Below are 14,794 nucleotides of genomic sequence, written 5' to 3' on the forward strand. Positions count from 1 at the left end.
AATTCGGAGACAGCCTTTTTCGGAGATTTCTAAAATGCTACAGCGGATCTGTTTATTGAAAGGAATTAGTTTATAATATTATAATAAGTTAATTATTGGGGTCTGCTACTATTGGGAGAATCCCATTTGGAGAAATCCCTATTCGGAGACAGGCTTTTTCGGAGAATTGTTAAATCACAGCGGCATATGTATATTGAAAGGAATTAGCTTACAATAGAGAAATGAATGATTGAATTGTTGATGTTGGTAATGCATTGATGGATTGGATTGTTGTAAAGACCATCTGTATGCATAAGCTATGACAGTAGTTTCCAAACATTTTTAGCTGTGCAGCTGTTTCGCAGCATACACAACACACATTCTGAGAAACTCTGGGCTATAAGATCGATATTTTTTCATCCACCTTCTTTGCGTCATGTTTATGTCATTCCTCATGTCATTCATTTTTTAAATGAGCTATATTTGTTGATTTATATTATATATATATCAAATAATATCTCATCCAGTGTTTACTTTTGAGTGCCTTCCCATAAGTTAGTATTTTGAACTGACTGTTCAAAATATTTGTTTTACATCAAAACAACCTTTTTCACAAAAAGATGTTGTACGGTATCTCAAAACAATCAAAGAATTTTTGATGTCAACAAAACTTTTGAATGTAATGTAAAGGCAAACCAAACGTGATAGCCTATAGGTTTCATTAAAAGGAAGTATGTTTGCAACCGCCTAATTGGTCAAGTTCAACTTTGGTATGGTAGCCTAGCTCTCGGCCAGGCATAGGGTGTAGCTGAGAAACATTTACAAAAGCCATTCAATTTGTTCAAAGAACCCAATTAACCTACCACTGGGCCATTCCGTGTCAATTCACACAGTCAAGAAAATCAACCTCTTTAATTTTCTTTAAATTTTACACATCCTTTTGCTATCCTATATAATGAACAACTGCAAAATTTGAGTAAAATTTATTGAAAAACACGAGAGTTATGAAGCATTTAGTTTGGGGGGGTCTGCCGAGGGGGCACATTTTTTTAGTTTTTGGCCATGTTTGAGGCCCTATTACTGCTAAACTAAATTAGGTAAGAACCCAAATTTTGGGAGCAAGTCTTTTAGGCGCTGACAGTTAGGCGCTGGTCTAATAGGCGCGCACACTGTGGCGTCTCGATATTTAGGTGCGGAGCACTGTGGCGCCCGGTCATTTAGGTGCTATTCCTAGTAAAGTCTGTAGATTGTATTAGCTTGGCAGCTTGCCAGAAAATTATATCATGGCTTCAGTGAGTGAAGCTGCTAAAACCGGCAATGCTTTTCACACAAAATGTTACATTGAACAGAAAAATATATTGTTGTTTTATTAGTTGATTTATTATTGTTTTATTTGTTGTTAGTCCAGGTTTGCTTTGGTGAAAGCTTTATCAATAAATTATTGAAGCTTCCGAACATGTTGAGTTCATTTTTAGTTAACTCTTTCGCGACCACGGACGTATACACACGTCTTGGGATTTTTGCCATGATGACCAAGGAAGTATCCCTACGTCCAAGGTTAAAAGGTAGCCTATTTCAAGCAAAAAAATAATGTAAATGATGGCAGATCCATAGTCTTTGCCTGTCCTTTTTTGGCTAATTAAAAAAAAATGTTTTGGCGGTGCAGTTATCAGATGAGGACTTCTTAAAGATTGGGACACAGTGGATTTTTTTTCTTTCACTCATGGGAATTGGTAGTCAAAACTGGCTAGGCAACCCCTTACTTTGGAATTTCTCGATCAAAAAGACTGTAGGCTAAATCACGTAAACTTTTTGCTTAAAATTTTCCAAATTTCTCCATAATCATTCTGCTGTACCTCCTAAAGCATTGCGCGCAGAAACGAAGTAAATTTTTTCTTATGTGCAGAATTGTTTTGGCATTCGATTAAACTACATATATTTTAATATTATTGTATCATGCTTGGGTAGTAAAAATTATAATGGAGTACACTTTTCTGCCAATTTTTAATTTTTTAAAAAATTAGGAAAAATTCCTTTTGGAAAGTTGCTAGTTGTACATAGAATGTTTTAAATTTTATTGCAAAGAGTTGCATCTTCGGATAGCTGAAGATGTATGCTTTCATTTGATGTCAAGATTGTGCGTCTACGTCGATCACATGACATGTTTTTACCGCGTAAATACAACAGATTTGTGTGAAAAATGTCTGGTAATTTAGATTAAATATAAATTACTTCTGTTCGGGATGGATTAGCCATGTGACGAGAACGCGTAAGACGCTCTACTACTGTTCACATGAATACATTTCTACAGGGCATATAGGCTACACCTTGGCTACAAGTTGCAAGCATAATGGTGAGACTTCGCTCGTTATTAAACCTAGTCCGGGTTTTGACGGAAAACTAAGTTACTCTTCACTCAAGCCTACCGCCCGCTTGAGTACAGCCTACGGTACATTTTTTACTGATGTTTAGTTATTATTTGACCTAACTAAAAGTGAACTCATACATGTTTGGAAACTTGAATAATTTATTGATAAAGCTTTCGCCGGCGCAAACCTGCACTAACAACAAATAAATGCTGAACACGTGCATTAAAAAAAACAACATATTTTTCTGTTCAATATAACATTTTATGTGAAAATCATTGCCGGTTTAAGCAGCTTCACTCACGGAAGCCATAACATATTTTTCTGTTCAATATAACATTTTGTGTGAAAAGCATTTCCGGTTCAAGCAGCTTCACCCATATATTTTTCTGTGTAATAAAACATTTTGTGTGAAAAAGCATTGCCGGTTTAGGCAACTTCACTCACTGAAGCCATGACCAACAACGTACACGCATTAACAAAACAATATATTTTCCTGTTCAATATAATATTTTGTGTGAAAAGCATTGCCCTACGCCCCTACCTGCCAAGCTGATACAATCTACAGACTTTAGTAGGAATAGCACCTAAATGAACGGGCGCCACAGTGCTCCGCACCTAAATATCCAGACGCCACAGTGTGCGCGCCTATTTGACCAGCGCCTAACTGTCAGCGCCTAAAAGACGTGGACCCCAAATTTTTTACATGTGATAATACTTCTGCCAAATATTGAAAAAACAACATCGTTCACATTGTCACTCTAAAAGGTCAAAGGTTAAAGACATCCAAAGTTGGTCGTTTCCAGCTCTCGGCTAAAATTTTCCAAAATTTTAAAACCTTGCCAAGACCCTATTTTTGATTGGTTTTGGCTGAAATTTAGTAGAAATGTTGCTTATAGGATTTTCTATGAACTGAGAAAATTTCAGTATAAAGTATTAAAGGGGTTGGGAGGTATTTAATGTGACACATGGGTCGAAATGAAAAAAAGCAAAAAGTGGGGTCCTTTTAATGCCCTGGTTACCCATGACCCCAGTGAAAATTTGCACTGAAATTTTTTTCACATATTCACTAAGATATGACAAGTCTACCATGCAAAATTGATCCATGGTTCTCAATGCTTTCTTATAGAAAGTATTCGTCAAAGTTTAGACAAAAACGCTAAAAATTAGAAATGAAAAATTCAAGGGGAGTAGGGGTGATCATTATTTTTTCTTGTTATTGGCTATATAAAGTGTTCTTGATGACAGTAGCAATATTATGTGCTTGACAAATGACAATTGCAGACCTATGGATAATTTTTGCAAGACGTTTTATGCAAAAAGTTTATAAGACATTATTGTCTTATGTGTTTTACTGTTTTAGCTACACTGTCCAATATCTTTTTGTTTGATTGTTTGGTATTAAATTTTCTTTAATTGCATGAAGAAGAAGAAGTATATAGCATCAGAATGCCAAGTTAATGCAAGCCGTAGTACCTGATAAGCTGACATACATAGCAACCGAAATTTTGTTCACAAATTCACTAAGATGTGACAAGTCTACATGCAAAATTGATCCATGGTTCTCAGTGTTTTCTAACAGAAAGTATGTGTCAAAGTTTGGAGAAAAACGTTAAAAGTTACAAATGAAAAATTTAAAAAAAAATGTAACAATATTGAACTATATACACTAGAAAACATTTGAAGTGTATTTTTGATTGTGTTTCTAGCAATTGTTCACAAAGCAATTGTGATACATTTGACAACTGTAATGTACCATGTGGACGTGGTCCTCATTGTCAGTGGACAAAATGGAAAATTTTGTCATAATCTTCATTGCTCAGTTTGTACTGTTGTCCAGAAGAACCATGGATACTCAGCACAGCAATTGAACAAACAATGTCATGAAATGGAATCCAGCATGGTTATTGATGTCTGAGCCAGTTTAAACATTTGTTGCTTTTGTTAAGTATCATAAACAGAACATTGAAGTCTTGCTTTTCATAGCCTTTTTCACTAATAATGCCAATGTACCAATCAGAATCATATCTGCAAGCTACACATTGGCCTATACTTGCATCATCTTCTTGGAGTTGTGATTGACCTCGTGCCACATCCACAAGGGTATGTGAAATATCATTTGACAGTCGACGCATTTTCAAAGACTGAAATGATTGTGGAGTAAAACTATGATGTGATCTCATGCCTGTTATTGTTTTACACAATGCATATTCGATTCAAATTTTGTGTTGAGGTCTTGAATTTCAGTTGAAGAAACCCAAATACATTCAAACCCAGAAATGTGATCTTGCTCCCATTGGAAAAGATCTTGTGGTGTGAGAATTTGGTTGTTGGTTGCTGCGTGAAGAGTGAAGACTTGCACGACTGCACGTGCAGCTTATCTTTTGGTGGTTTCACCAACTCCATCACATGGACTTTTGCCAAGAGATGTAACAAAGAAATGCCACTCAGCATCAATTTCAAAATCTGATAAAATCAATTCCAAAATCAGATGGCAAAGATTGATAAAATTTTTACGGTTTTTGTATTGTGAAGCAGCACCATCCCTGAAATAGAGTATTTTTTTCACATTACCAAGTGATTTGATAATTGGAATTATTTGGTTAATGAATGCATGCACTGTGCTTGTTGAATGTTCCAAGTGATCTGATATTGCAACCAAACTTTTTAATGTTAAAGCTCCATCTTTTTTGTAGTATATTACAAAAGGGTGAAGGGTTGCCTGAGTTTTGTCCCAATGGAACCCTTGCATGGCATCTTGGACAATAAATGAGTAATTCTCAGCAAAATCAAGCAGTACTACGACTTCATCATCAGCTTAATTTTGTTTTAAGTAACTTGATTGTGATTTGCTAATGAAGTAACGGGTCTTCAAAGCTGTATTTGGTACATTACAACTCAGCTCTACGGAGTTGAGTATCTGCTTTGTTTCTACTTTTTATGTTTGATTGTAATATTGACCATCTTGAGTTGAGCCTGATGCAAATAAATAAAAATAAATAAAAGCAAGAAAGGTGTCACAATGATTCGATAAAGTCATCCAGGTCTTTTAGCTGCTCAGTTAATTGTCGTTCTATCAGTATGAGCCCATTGCTTGTCCCTTATAGTATCATCAAGATCATGTTCGTTGCTGAATGTATCAATTAAGTAGCTCTTCAAACATTCTCTGCAAGAGCAATTATTGCACAAACTCATCATGCATTCTTTGTTAGAATTATGGAGTACACCAATTTTCCAAATAGTCTGTGTATGTCAGCTTACCAGGTACTACAGCTTGCATTAACATGGCATTTTGATGTTATATACTTCTTCTTCATGCAATTAAAAAAAATTTAATACCAAAAGATCGAACAAAACGATATCGGACAGTGTAACCAAAACACACATATAAAGATAATATTGTCTTAAACTTTATGCGTAAAACGTCTTGCAAAAATTATTCATAGGTCTACATTGTCATTTGTCAAGCACATAATATTGCTACTGTCATCAAGAACACTTTATATAGCCAATAACAAGAAAAAATAATGATCACCCCTACTCCCCTTGAATTTTTCATTTCTAATTTTTAGCGTTTTTGTCCAAACTTTGACGAATACTTTCTATAAGAAAACATTGAGAACCATGGATCAATTTTGCATGGTAGACTTGTCATATCTAGTGAATATGTGAAAAAAATTTCAGTGCAAATTTTCACTGGGGTCATGGGTAACCGGGGTATTAAAAGGACCCCACTTTTAGCTTTTTTTCATTTGACCCATGTTTCACATTAAATACCTCCCAACCCCTTTAATATTTTATACTAAAATTTTCTCAGTTCATAGAGAATCCTATAAACAACACTTCTACTAAATTCCAGCCAAAACCAATCAAAAATAGGGTCTTGGTAAGGTTTTAAAATTTTGGAAAATTTTAGCCGAGAGCTGGAAACGACCAACTTTGGATGTCTATAACCTTTGACCTTTCAGAGTGACAATGTGAACGATGTTGTTTTTTCAATATTTGGCAGAAGTATTATCACATGTAAAAATTTTGGGTTCTTACCTAATTTATTTTAGCAGTAATAGAGCCTCAAACATGGCCAAAAATAAAAAAAATGTGCCCCTTCGACAGACCCCCCCCCCAAACTAAATGCTTCATAACTCTCGTGTTTCTCAATAAATTTCACTCAAATTTTGCAGTTGTTCATTATATAGGATAGCTAAACTAAAAGGGTGTGTAAAATTTAAAGAAAATCGAAGAGGTTGATTTTCTTGACTGTGTGAATTGACACGGAATCGCCCCACTTCGTATTTACATTGATTCAATGTCTGAATTCGTTGAATCACTCAGTTGGCCTATCGTTTTTCTTTACATTGATTTCACGTCTAAACAGGTTGATTCAATCTGAAAAAAAAATGTTTTGCGGACTGGCGCGGCGTGCTTGTAAATGCAATGGTCATTTCGCCAATCAATTGCAACACCGATTTGCTCCAAAATTCCAAAGTGCCTTTCAATAATCTGGCAACATATTTTTTCATTACCAATTACCATGGCAACAAGAGCAAGAGGAATAAAATACAAAATTCTCTAAATAAACAGAATGCATCGTTGGATTTTCAAAAAATCTCCGAAAAAGGCTGTCTCCGAATCGGATTCTCCGAAACGGGCCATTCCAACTTTGTTTCACTTATTCTTAGATGATTGGCAAAGGTTTAAGATTTATAATAGCGCATTTCTTTTTTTCAAGGAAAAGACATCAGAAGGCAGTGACATCATGCACAATCATGTAGATGCCCCACCAAGCAATGGCGTTAACCACAACATGAAGCCACAGGTTGGTTTATTGGGCTTTAATGTCTGTTTAAAGCAATCAGAGGTCGATCTTAACCTTTTTTTTTCACTAGCCCACCGGACTAGTTGCTCCCCGTTTTCACTAGCCCGCACAATTTTTCACTAGTCCGACCAGTTTACTGACTTTTCACTTGTCTGATGACGTATTAAGATAAGTGTTTTGGCTTAACTGAAACTAACTAAAGTAAAGGCTTTCAGATTTCGGTATGCACAAGAGAGCAGCAATACACACAAAAACACCTTCTCGTACTACAGACGCAAACAATGCAATTTTAAAACATAAAAAATAAATGTGGCATGCGGTGTGTGCTTAATATTTATTTTATGTTGTAATATTACATTGTGTGCATCTGTAGTACGAGATGACACGCCACTCGCCAGGGTGGTACAATACATAATATTCGTTCACTGTCAAAAGAAGTGGACTATTGGATGGATTGCGTCTGGTTAGGCCTCTACCGTCAGACCTGTCTGGCTTGTTGGGTCAGCATAACTCTTTAGGTCACGGAGGCACACGAGCTCTTCAACTACGACAAGATAGCAATCCAAAGAGGAAAAAAACGAAATAAAATATTGTTTGTAAAAATGTTCAAGCTTGGGGACGTATTAATATTACACAATTACACAGTGACAACAAGCTCTTTTTTGCCGGCGAATATTTTCACTAGCCAATCGGACTAGCACTGCAACATTTCTACTAGTCCGCGCAAATTTTCACTAGCCATTGGCTAGCGGACTAGCGTTAAGATCGAACCCTGGTGATGTTTCTATTGTTCGAACGTATGACATTATTTGTAAACTTTTCTGTTGTACAATACTATTGAAAAGTGTTGTAAAAATTACTTGTCTCTTAGGATTGGATATTTTTTTATAATAAAGAGTAAATAATAATGTTAATGTTATGTTTGTGCGAATTGTGGCAGATACAATAAGGTCCATAGAATGCAATTCGTGAAGATAGGGAAACACTTCTTTTATGGTAGTGTTTTCTCCAATAAAACTGCTTATTGTTTTAGGTTACAACTCTTGAGTTGTGAGGTTCCTTGTACAGTATATCATACTAGACCTGTTCAAAATTCAAAAAAACTATACTTTTTTAGCCTCTTGCATTGTTTTCCATGAGAAATCTGAAAATGACAACCATTTTGCCCTCAGATGATGGAATACCCTGCCTCAAGATGCCTAAACATTTATATTTTTCACCCATTTTTGAACTTTGAAGCCATGCTCCTGACGGTTGAACTCTTTATTTCAACTGAAAACACTTTCATCCAAACCTCTCTGATAGCTCACAAATGAAAATCAACTTTTGGATATAGATAATTAGATATCATAATTCATGGTCAAAACCATGGGAAATAATGCAAAAAGCTAAAAAAAAAATTTGAATTTTTAAACATGTCTAATACCATACAAACGTGTATGAAACGGTGATAGCGAAGCCCTTCGCTGTGTTTATTAGCAATACTGTAGTATATTGTGTGTTTACGAATTTGTTTATGCTCATTGCTCAATGTGTTGATTTGTTACGTTTGAATAATGAATATTTGCTTTGTTTCCTTGATGACGTGTACCAGGTGCTTGTGGAACGTTTGCTATGACAAAATAGACAACCTATCTATCTTTCGGTGGTAGCACGTACCAGCATTGTGAAGTGCGCAGGCCATGTTCGTTGGCCGAACGCTTGGAATACTTTGCAGTCGCATGTCTGGTAAATTCTGATAGGAATCCTCTGAGACAAAGTGTGGCCTTAGCATGTTGTACGTCACCATGACGTGAAGCATGTGATCTTCAAAGGAATTGACAATTTTAAGAGTAGCGGTTGTTCTAAACCGGTTCATTCTCTTGTGCCTTCCTTATGTCGCCATGTTCTCTTATGCGTTATCTCATTCAATTAGTTTTGCAGAAACTATTTCATTTGTCATCGCTTGATGTCATCTAACATTAGTTTGACATGCAAGAGTCCAACTTGCAAACAAAACGAAACTTCACTCTTTCCGAGTGATGGGGCCAGCGGCAAGGTTTATATGTGGCATTTGCTTTCTCCCATCACCAGGATGTTGTATTCATTATACTTATTTCAGCTTATTAGATTTTGGTAATGGTGATGTCCTGCGTCATCAGGCATTAACAAGCTGCATCCATGCATGCATTTTTTTCTTCACAATGCCTTGCACTTTGTCATGTGCCCAAACAAGGTTTTTATTTTGTATTGATATTACGGTTGTCAGCGTCAAATCGATGCAGTGTACGTGGTTGTTGAATTTTTGTTTATATTTTTTATTTTATCAGACTCCTGGCAGCAAACAAAACATTTTGCCATATAGCAAATCTTGCAAAAAATATCATTTATTTTTAACACGTCTGACAATGTAATTTGCATTGAGTAAATTGGAATAAGACGTGGTATTTCTGTGTTAACATTCGCAAAAAGTACGATTGAACACCTAATAGGATAATTTTTTTAAATTATTAATGAGCAATTGTGTTTTTCTGGTTGCATTGTACGTGGGAAGTGTGGAAGTGAATGCTTAATTAGCAGTTGCAGTGTTTGTAAAATCGATTTGGACTGTCCGACATCAGCATCTTTTTTGGTATGAGTTTTCACATTACAAAACAAGCAATGGTTTGTTACACCACTGAAGCAGTTGAGCATCTCACTACAACACTATTATTTGTATCACAACGCAATGTGATGTTTTGTGTCTCTTATAACGCAGGGTAGGATTTCGGGATTAAATTTGAAATCGCGAAACAAGGATTTTCGCCTTCTATCAAAAAATCCAGGTTGTGTGCAGACTCGCATCTCACGAACTAACCCAAACTCATAACAAGTGTATAAAGCTCGTTAATAGAGTTGTGGACTCAACAGACTTCTCATTTTATTACTTAAATATAAAAAAAAACATGTTCAGCTTCAGATTTTCTTCAACAGAAAGCAAGATCCAAGCTTTTCGTTTCGTTTTCTGACATAAAGTTATGAACGCACAGCCGCACATGTATCAAAGCGGTGGAAGGTCTAATGGCATGACGTAACGTTCAGTTGCTTCGTCATGGCAGTTTCTAAATGAGATGCGACTAATTGAGAAAGATGGTGGTACGAAATGAACGGGAATGTTTGCAAATTATGTGACTCATGCGTTGCAACTACACTCAACCAAAGTTCCCTTTTAACGTTCCTTCAACGTAAACCAACAATGTCTGGACGTCAGCTTTTGTTACCTGGGATTGAACTTCAAAGCAAAACGAAAATGCAGATGTTTATGAAGACTCCTCATGGGGTTTGCTGTTGCAGGACTTGCCCGGTTGGTTCTTGGTAAATGTAGGTAACGCAACTCTTTGTGGTAAATCAACGTCAGAATAACGTCTGACTTGTTTGTGCGCTTATGAATGCATAATGCATTGTAATGCGTGTCTTTCAAGCAATGTTGTCTACATTACTACAGGCCTCGAAATTCGTTTTTGTTGACGGCGGACAAACGTGTCTGGTCTGAGCAGCTATCTCGGCGGACAATTTAAGTTTTACGGCGGACACACCAGTTTTAACGTCGATCGTCATGTTTAATCACTTTATCTTGATAATTCTTTGCCATTCGAGAACTATAGCTAGTACGGTTTAGAAGACTTTTTAAATTTTCAGCGAACTCACTCTGAAAGGCTGTCGTCAGACCAACGACGTGCGCTTGATGAGTCAAAGCGCTGTGTAGCTTCTTAATACGCTGCATAACTTCCACCGAACGAGGTCGCGTGGCGTCTTGCGCACAATGCTCTGGGTACGAGTCGGAAAACTTCTACACTAACGCTAGTATTTTCTGCTGTGTTTTCCCTAAGCGTTTTTTTAGGTTTATTTTTGCGTGTCATGTAAGCGAAAGTGAGTTTTCCCTCGGCCTTTTCTTTCTTACTGTATACCTAAACTTAACAAATTTTGTAACCAACCGTGCCTTATCAATATTACTCGAAGATCAAAGCCAGACATTGTGACGTAAGCTTCAACTAAGTTGCGCGTGATTAGTGTAGAAGTACTCCGTACTCCCATCGATTCTTAGCGAAGAATTCACCTTTGTTACGCTGATTCAAGGTCATCAATCGTCAAAGCAACGTAAAAATCGAAAGTTTTCCTGCTTGAATGGAAGCTAAGGGACACAGTACCGTATTCACATTTTGTAGATGCGCGCTAGAATGCGCGGAAAATTATATTCTCGCAACAATGGTTTGTGCTATGCAAAGATGATTTGTATTGCTAGTTCCTGTATTATTTCTCGGCGGACAAATATGACCGATCTAGATGGTACTTCCCGCGGACATCACATGCTGTGACGGCGGACATGACCGCCGTGTCCGCCGTGAATTTCGAGGCCTGTTACTACAACTCCTCCAGTTTGGCGAGATGGTTGTTGGGATAGCTCCATCAATGAACAGCTGACGATTTAAAGAAAAACATTGTACATATGATCAAACGAGAACGTGTCTAAGATCACGTAGAAGTCACCCACGTTTGAGGTCAAGGCTTCAGCCCACAAGAAGATGTTTATTCCATTTGTATGTCACTTCGATATTGACAATAGACATAGAGTAAACGGATGAAGTTAGGAAACTAAAATATTTCTTTAAAATTTGTCTAACTTTGAAAGTTTATAGTTCTGTTTCATGATATCAGTTTGTCTTCCATTCTCTCACGTCACTTCAACTTGACACTTGTTTCACAGGGAGTTGTGAGAAGAAATAAAAAGGCGCTTGCTCGTGGGAGATCTTTTAATCAGGAGGATACCTTGGAGACAAACAACAGTGACACATCACAAGAGAGCTTTCCGTTAAATGAAGGCTGTGTATTCCCATCGCCTGTTCCTATCACAGAGGAGGAGGTAAGGTTATGTACCTACATGATACGTATTTTTGGCAGGTATCTGGTTGGACACTCCGTAGTTTAAGTCCCTGGTTTTAGGAACGGTTCATTGCAAAGGCGCGTTTTTGCTAGCTTGCCTTATGCGCACAGCAACTAACATAAATGGCCGGTCATGTGAACCAACTTTTCGTCAACATACCTTGGGACGATGGTTACTAATATTGTGCGCTTAGAAGTTGCATAGGTTTTGAGTCTCTTCTGGTATAACCTTTTTGTTTTGTTACCCTATCCTCATTCTTTTCTTTGACCTCAAAAGTAATTTGTGGTAGAATTGTCTTGTTATTACTTAATCCTAAACTAATTTTCCAGAAAAACAGCCAGGATTAACCGTTATAAATTTAGTTTTAGGTGTATCGTATATAGGCCTACATTATTAAGTTAGAAATAAATTATTTGGGTTAATGAGTATTTTGTCCAGAAATGTTTTAAGGCCATTTAGCTTTGTCGCCAAGCCAAATTGAGCACCAAATTTAAGTCGAAATAGAGAGAAATGCAAGCAGTTTAAATCAAAGCAATATTTTTATGATGTGTTTTTCCCTCTGCAGTAGATTTGTTAAGCATAAAACTGTATCATGGAATGTAGAATTGGTGATTTCGCGGTTGAGATAGACGTTGCGAATAGTTTCAAATGTTTAAATTCAGTCTTTCACCGTGGAGATGCTGCTCTTTGTTTTGACAAACGCCTTAGTGTTCAACATAAACACGCTATTAATTTTATGTTTGGATAACGTTCTTTTGTACGGGTTGCTGAGTAAAAAAGATTGTATATTATATACTTGATAACTTATTCAATATTCATCATCACTGATCAATTACTGTGTCTACATTTCCTTTCATAGAAACCACGTATCTGAGTCAAAGCAACGTTTATTCAACGTTGTTGACAGCTCCACTTTTGCGACAGCATCCATGCAATCAACACGCTGAATGCTGAAGAATGTGTTGTGGAAAGTGCGCTAAAGTTTATTTTGCATTGAGAAGTTTTGCATAAATACAAGCTAGCCAGCTTTTGCAGTGCACAGTTGATTTTAAACTTCAGATTGAATCAGGCCGAAAGCACAGTAGAAAATTCATGCTCAACATCTGCACTGGTAGCTTTCACTCCCAAAATTCTCAAAGCCACCTAAACATGTCATTGCTGATTCTGTCAGACTGGAATTTTCGGGGCTGCTACTATTCGGCTAGTCCGATTCGGCGATTTCCCTATTCGGCTACAGTTTTGAATTGTATTTTGTATTTTATTCCACAATCATAGGCGCCGACTTTTCAAAAAACTTTAGGGGGCGAGAAAAGTGATGACGTCATAACCATAACGCTATTTTACTCAATTAAAGTAGTCTTTGATTAAGCTTAGTGTCTTGTTTATATTGACACCTAGGTCGCAAACCGAATTTATTAGAACCGCTGCTTGAAACGATTGGTTTTACGCATGCAGTACGCCTAGTCGTAAAAATTTTGATATTGTTAGCTCATAATTGGAACAGTTGGAAAACAAGCCAATTCATTTCCTTTTCGTGCGAGTGAATAACAAGGATCAAGACAGTGAAGTTATCGAAATAAAACGCAGAAATCATGATTTCAAGCAGAGTGGAAACCCGCTATCGGTTTTATTAACCTCGTATCGCACGTTTTGCTAATTACTTACCTTCAAAGCGTTAACAACGGCGAAGTGTTTTCTCTTTCTGTTTTTATCGAAAGTCTTTACAGTCTTTTATCGAATACCGTATATACTCGAGTATGTCGAGATGTTCGCAAGTGAATTTCACCTCAAAAAGACAGGTTCAACCTATACACGGGACAAGCTATTGTCTCCAGCTTGGCAATTTTCAAAATGAACGCATTTTTACTGCCGCAAAATCATTGTTGACGTAGATTACGGAGTTTGAAACGGTAACGCCTAGAACATCACACAACTAAGGCGAAAGAGAAAATTGAAAAAAGAAAACTAGATGTCATGCGTTACCAAGGGAGTGGGGGGACTTGTATACCTGGGACTGGTATACAAGTCCCCCCCACCCCCCTTGGTAACTCATGACAAAGACAGGACTCAATGGACATGGCTCTTTCGCCTTAGTTGTGTGATGTTCTAGGTTTTTCCGTTTGAAACGGCGTCGAAAAGTAAAAGCTTTGAATACGTTTATTTCCAGTGATTCGAACTTAAATTTCAAATTTAATGATTTCTTGTCAATTCTAAACTTTATGCACTTGTTGAGCAATGTGCAAAGCTCACGAGACAAAACAAAAAGAGCTGTTTTAAGAAGTCAATTTTTTTTATTTTTGCGTGTAGGATATAATTGTTCTTATTACGTAACATTCCATGATCGTTGAAGTCGATGTCAAACCTAAGCGGTCGCATAAAACAATGATGTCAGGTTAATAGCTAGGTGATAATAGCGGTAAGAGACGTCGTTATTGCAGGCAATATCTGCGGCCAAGACCATTAAACACCTTTTCTTTTATCGGTTTTCGATTTGATTCTCATTTCTCACACATTCCGAACAAAACAATGCGTTCTGTTGAATCATAATTGATCACACAGCGGGAAGACCTCGTTGAAAATAGCGCGTCTAATTTAGCTGGTTTACTTAATATTGCAGCGAATAGTTACGTGACTATTCCAGCAGCGTAAGTTACTCTATCATCTACTTTGAAATTTTCATACCGTATGAGAAAGCCATGCGATCAGCTGCTGTTTTGCGGTCAAGAGCATTGT

General features: G+C 36.9%; 1 protein-coding gene across 1 annotated transcript in view; it reads left to right on the forward strand.

Annotated features, from left to right (window-relative positions):
• The window catches only part of LOC145767487 (uncharacterized), a 41,264-nt gene that overhangs the window by 333 nt on the left and 26,137 nt on the right, over positions 1 to 14,794 (forward strand). The window contains exons 2-3 of the mRNA XM_082579319.1: positions 7,075 to 7,161; positions 11,885 to 12,040. Of these exons, the coding sequence (XP_082435445.1) occupies positions 7,075 to 7,161; positions 11,885 to 12,040 (243 nt within the window). The remainder of the gene's footprint in view (positions 1 to 7,074; positions 7,162 to 11,884; positions 12,041 to 14,794) is intronic.

The sequence above is a fragment of the Aplidium turbinatum genome, chromosome 3, assembly GCF_918807975.1.
Source record: "Aplidium turbinatum chromosome 3, kaAplTurb1.1, whole genome shotgun sequence".
NCBI lineage: Eukaryota > Metazoa > Chordata > Ascidiacea > Aplousobranchia > Polyclinidae > Aplidium > Aplidium turbinatum.